General features: G+C 37.2%; 1 protein-coding gene across 1 annotated transcript in view; it reads right to left on the bottom strand.

The window, feature by feature from the left end:
• Positions 1-2,383: 2,383 nt before the first annotated feature.
• LOC145661025 (uncharacterized) overlaps positions 2,384-6,642 on the bottom strand; it is a 77,958-nt gene continuing 73,699 nt past the window's right edge. The window contains exon 3 of the mRNA XM_081726462.1: positions 2,384-5,752. Coding sequence (XP_081582588.1) covers positions 2,399-5,752 — 3,354 coding nt within the window. The 3' untranslated portion in view covers positions 2,384-2,398. The remainder of the gene's footprint in view (positions 5,753-6,642) is intronic.

Genomic DNA, 6,642 nt, shown 5'->3' with positions numbered 1-6,642 from the left:
CACCGCGAATCATATCCGTGTCAATCGCACCGAGGACGTACGCTAGTCGTATAGCCATGAGAGTAACATTTAAAACATGTTATTACTTAAGAGTCTACATATTAGTTTGTTTACGATACGATGAATCATGAAAACAAATATTTTTGTTTACTTATTTGTTTCAATAGGTCTATATACCTACAAACAGAGAGAGAGAGAGAGAGAGAGAGAGAGAGATTTGTAAATATTTATACCATTTATTTGTAAATTCGATGCTTATGGACTGTAAATAAAATAAATTAATGAGTAACAGTTGGTAGTACAAAAAGAAAAAAAAATTAATGGTTATGCAAACAAATTATTTTTCCAATATTTTTCATAATCTTCTCATGTGATAAATTTTATTTAGTAGCAATCTTGCATGTCATTCCTTTGGCAACCAATCCTTCCTATGATTTTATGTCCCCTTAGAAGTGAAAATACGCATACGAAAGGAAATGTCTTCGAGTTTGTACGACTAGGTTGGCAACACCGCAATAACTACGCTGCGTGTTCCATGAAATTGTAGGTATTGAAGAGTGCTTGCTTTTGTATTCATGATGCGGATCCCACAGCGGAAAGTGTATTGTGTGTTTGGTTTCAGTACAGAGTCCGAAATCACTCTATCGATTCAGAATTTTTCTTCTTCGAGGAAATCGGTTCGGTTTCGGAAACGAACTCAGTAGAACGCTTTTACACCTATCAGTTCTTTGTTTGTTTATACACAGTTACCGTTCCTTTTCAGCACCGATGCTATATTAGAGACAGACCTACAATTAAATGTGGAACCTAATACGTGGCAATGCGTTCAAATTTCAATGCTCTTCCACCAAGAAACGAACCCGGGACAACATACACCAAAGACACACGTTAGCCGGTACGTCAACGGGAATGTCTGTCTACAGTACGAAATCAACTTGTAAAATATCATTCTGGAAATACACCGTTGGAAGATTTCGCAACCCATTAGTCTTAGATACTAAAGCTTTAAACCGATTAGTAGAATGATTTCGAACTTTCGAATTTCGAAACTTTCGAAAATTAACAGTTCATTATATGCTACTACTTACAAAGAGTAATGAAAGCAGTGACGGCTCTTGAGACAGTTACATATCATTATCATCATCATCATCATTATAGTTTTCTTCTGGCATTATTGGCAGGTCACTTGCCGCAGGTAAAAGTTAATTTTTTTTTGTACAAGTTAAGAGTCTTCACCACGGCGAAATTAAAATACCGCTAATTTTACAGTAATTATGTGATATCTTCAAATAGACAAAAGATAATTGAAATATGGAACAAGAGCGCCCTAGACAATATTGTTTTGCGTGAGGTACCGTTATCACAAGTCACCTAGTGGCTTTATGTTTTCAGCTGTTTAGAAACGCGAAAATAAATGCCTATTTTCAAAATGGCTCGAAATCGAAAGCAGATAAGTGAGTCGTGATAACGGTTTTTCACGTAAAATGATATTGTCTAGGGCGCTCTTATTCCACATTTCGATTATCTTTTATCTATTTGAAGATATCACATAATTAATGCAAAATTGGCGGTATTTTAATTTCGCCGGGATGAAGACTCTTAAGGAAAGAAATCTTGCTTAGTGTCCTTTTTTTTTTTTTTTTTTTGTTTTAAAGATATGACTTCCCTGAAGAGCCATCACTGAGTGAAAGTCAGCTGAATATGGATTCTAGATGTTCTTGTGGTCTTATTAATCCTGTAATCTGGAAATTGTAATTTTATGTAAAAGAATGCCAACATATTTCTTCAGAAAGTTTCGAAACATTCAAAGTTAAATAATAATAACCAAGAAAATGATTCTTACAATTTATTAGATTAGATAATTTTACGTGTTGATAGAACTACAGAGTTAAACTTCAAAATAATGGTTGCGTTCCTTATGTTTGAAAGGATAACAAAATTTCAAAAATACTTTGAACTTTAGCATTTCTCATCGCTTTCAAGCCCCTAAAACGCTTTTCGAGTTGAATAATATATATATATATGATGTGAATCTTAGAAACTTGTAGAATAGTCAATTTTAGGCATTGGTTGGCTATAACTACTGTCTTTTATGAACGCTGTTTTCTTCTTCCTCACTCTGTATGGTTTACTGAGGATTAGATAAACCGACAGTGACGTCATATAGCATCATATCGAAAAAGACTACTATAGACTTTTCATTTATATTGTAATTAATTAATTTAAATTAACACAAATTTTATGGAATTATATTGTTTGTCCTTTTGATTGTAATGATAAGGAATACTGGTAAAAAAATGGTTTCTAAATAAGAGGGCAATGATTGAATTTAAAAGTGTTTATTTATAAAAATTAAAAATGGCATTTAACACAACAAAACAGGGAAAATGATCAACAATTAATGACCTTCTCTCGTGCCTCCTCCACCACTGTTAGGGTGTTTGTGATGGTACACTGGAACTGGATAGGATTTCTTTACATAGACGCGAACTGGTTTTGGAACATGAACAATGTAAGGTTTTGGAACTTCATATGGGACTGGTTTAGGAACAGGGTATGGTATCTTCTTTTCAACATGCACTGGGACTTTCTTCTCTACGACCACTTTGTATGGTTTCGGCACAGGTACAGGATAATGTTTAACCACGGGAACAGGTACATGATGCTTCACTGGAACAGGGACATGCTTAACCACTTCGTAGGGAACATGATGAGGAACTTCGACTGGAACATGTTGGACAATTTTATGGACGTGGTGTTCTTTCTGGCCATGAAGAGATACGCTGTTTCCAACATTGCCATTATCATTGTTCTGTCCACTATACACCAATCCAGAACCGACTTGGTAGCCTCCTCCTGTTTGGCTTTGTTGGGGAACTCCAACTGGATTAGTCGAATAACTTCCAGGTGAATGTAAACCAGAGGAACCTGAAAGACTACCACCCCCGTTGCCAACATTACTTACAAAGCCCCCTCCTGTACCACTGGAAGGTTGTACGTACCCTTCGGTTCCAATTGAATTTCCAACATGCCCACCCAATGAACTTGGCTGGATACTACCATGGGATGCACCACTTCCTTGGTTGGATGCCTCATTTCCAATTGAGAGTTGTGATTGTGTTGGCCGGCTATATCCACCATAATTTGAATAACCACTTTGGGGACTGTAAAAATTAAGTTGCGCAACGGAATTACCACTTCCAGTATTCACACTACTATATCCACCCCCACTGCCTGATGTTACTTTTTGATCATTATAGCCCTTGATTATACCCGATCCTCCTTGCTGACCAATGGATATGCCGCCTGATTGACCTTGAGTGCCAGTTATTCCGGGAGAGATGCCATAAGAATTTTTGTAACCGTCATCTTCAAAAGAACTACTGAAATCACTAAGTCCTGAATAATTTTCATAAGAGGATTCTTCGTCCAAACCATTTGTTCCTCCTGCAGCTTTGTACTTTTCAGTTCCTGCATTTGAGGTTATCCCCCCTGTCGAGGTGCCATAGAATCCTCCTTGATAATTATTTTCTGTTCCAAAATTTCCTACACTTTTTTGGCCTGATTGAGATCCTCCTGAACTAATAGAGTTTGATTGAAGTTCAGGTTTGATCGGTCGGTGATAACTTGCAGGGATATTGACTGTCTGACCACCCAATCCTCCACTAAATTTGTTGCTGCCAGCAGAATTTGAATGTCCTGAAGATATACCTACGGATCCTAATGCACCACCGGAGATGCCACTATTACCAATGGAATTAGCATAGATGTTTCCCCCGTGTGAATTTATGAAGTCTAAATTTATTCCATGATAGCTGTATCCACCTGGGCTAATAGATTGTCCTCCTTGTGCATGTATGTTTCTGTAGTTATTTTGACTTCCTCCGGTATGGGATTGGAGGCCAGACAAACTTTGTGTATTCTTATACCCTGAAGTACTGCCATGATTATTGTTTGAACCTTCTATTACCTGATAATTATTTGACTCAATGTTTCTAGTTCCTCCACTAGAGCCAATTAAACCAGAAGAGCTTCCGAAACTTGACACTGCATTTTGCAATGCACCACCCGATCCTACATTATCTTTGCTATAACTTGGTGTCCCTTGTAAGTTGCCATAGCTAGGTTTAGTTGTGTGGGAATTACTTGACTTTTCATAGTTTCCAGATAACACATAACCATCATTTGTTGCTACAAAGGATTGACTATTTTCGTGGTAATTACCAGATCCTGAAGAATGAGCATGTCCATGGAGACTTCCTTGATAGTACACAGAACCATCTGAATTGCCAGTGTTTCGATTTCCAACATATTTACCTTGCGCATACACTCCATCTGAATATTTTCCATTGACTGCAGATGTACCTTTAGAGCCTATATATAAAGAGGGATCTACGTACGAATTCGAAGGATATTCATACCCACTTGGATCATCACTTACTTCTCTAGAATCTGAACCAGTATACTTTGTGACGCTTGCTACATCTCTTTGTGGACCTTCTATTTCCCTGGGGCCTCCATGTGATTGATAGGTTCCACTGAAACTAGGCGATCCATAAGAGTTTGGTTTACTGACATGAGAAACAGGTTTTGAATTAGTTGCACTCGAGTATTTCTTTGGATAACTTGATGTTGCACCTTCTTCCTTATTAAGTCCGCTGTTTGTATTTTTCTGATAATAGGTGCCTTTGTCGTATCCTGTATTTGAATTTGTTGAAGATTGCGCGTTATTTAATGAATGTCCGCGATAATTGCCAGTTATTGCAATGCTTTTTAAATGTTCATATTTTCCAGGTGCACTTGTTGCTGATGGGGCACTGTATTTGGGGGAATTTGACTGTGAATTTCCGTATGTTGCAGTTATTCCTTGAGAACCTAATGTACCAACGTACGTTGCAGTACCTGGTATTATTTCTTCGTTTCTACCAGACGTCCCGGACCCATAATATGAATCACCTGATCCAACCGATTTTATGGATCCTGAATATGTTGAATATCCAATATGGGATACAGCAGAATTTCCAGCATTACTACCAGAATTTGAAGAGCTTTGATTTTGATTACTACTTGAATACTGGGGATGACCTTTTGTTTTCTTTACAGGATACCCCCCGTTACTATAAACTTTCTGTGATTTAGCTGATCCTGAATAAACTTTAGTACCAGATACTTCTGCGTGAGAACTGCCTGAAATTCCAGTTGGATTTGGAGTAAACTTCGCAGCATTAGGTCTATTATTATTAGCAGACGTACTGTATTTAGCATCTTTGTGATACTTACTGTATTTAGCTTGCGTTTTGGGATAGTAAGCATTAACTTGAACTGTTTTACTATGTTTCGGTTGGTGTGTTTTCTGTGCATAACCTCCAAAATTCTGTGATACTTGTCCTGAAGGCCCAGAATGTCCTCTATAATGGACTTCAGAACCAGATGAGTCCGCCTGAGTTATATGATCTGCAAACCGTCCATCAAAACCATTCGAATCTAAAAATTTAACAAATTTTTCGAAATCTTCTGAAACTTTGAAAACCCCATCGGCAGGTCCAAATCCTTCACTGTCACTAACTGTTCCAGAGTTGTTACCAGATTCGCTCTCAATTGAACTTTTCGTTGTCACCTCGTACTTCCTATCAATACCTCCATCTTCGTCCGTGGAACCACGAGATCCTATTTCAGTATTTCCCTTTTCTACAGTACTTCTTTCTTCCGCTGCACCACACGATAGTGCAAGGAGGAAAAAATAAACCAGGGCCTGAAAGAAGCAGAAATAAGATAATTAGTTCTACTATTGAAGAAAACAATGACTTGATACGATAGTTATTTATTACATGGATATAATACATGAAATTTAAGTAACTCTTTTAGTAAATTAATCTCACAGCATACGAATTGAAAATTTGAGCATTTATATGAACGAAGGAACTGAAACCATAAGGTTCGTTTCAATACAGATAATATAAGGCTACTGCAATTTTTATATCTTACTAAATACATAGGATATGAATCGTTTGCATAATGTAAACATGTCACCACATAATAACAATAGAAGGGACTCAGAGGAATTAGCTCACTGGAGCTGGTGTGGTGTACTCAAGCCATTTGAGCGGTTAGATTGATGACCGTGAGGCGAAACCCATCGGAGGTTCGTGTTCTTCTGAAGAGTATCAGTGTCTATTAATTGTTCTCGAGTTTCTGTGTTTGTGCCAAGGTCGTATAAGATTAATTAAGTAGAAATGTTAATGATTATGTAAAAGACCATGCAGACGAATGTCCCTTATCGACAAACGATAAAAAAGTGGTAAAGCTTTCAAATTTGGTACAAAGAATCCTTGGTTCTATCTCAAGCCATTTGAGTGTTTGGTGGACAACACCGTATCCGTGGACTTTCTCGCCTGTTTACTCTCACATTTTCATTTTACCAATTCTTTATAATTATCTACTTTCATACATATTTAACCTAAAGGGCAGAGGTGCCGACTCGGTTGCTCGAGCACATTCAAAATGTTTGTGGAGTTTTAAGCACTCACACATAAAAGAAAGAAAAATAAGAGAATAGAAAAGAAAAGAAGAAACAAGAAGAAAAGAAAAAGAAGGAAGGAAAGAATAAATTCTAATCTTTTACTGATAGTAGGACCCGATATT

This window comes from Thermobia domestica, chromosome 9, assembly GCF_964235325.1.
Source record: "Thermobia domestica chromosome 9, izTheDome1.hap1.1, whole genome shotgun sequence".
In the NCBI taxonomy this organism is placed as follows: Eukaryota; Metazoa; Arthropoda; class Insecta; order Zygentoma; family Lepismatidae; genus Thermobia; species Thermobia domestica.
This window is presented reverse-complemented; position numbering and strand designations above follow the sequence as displayed.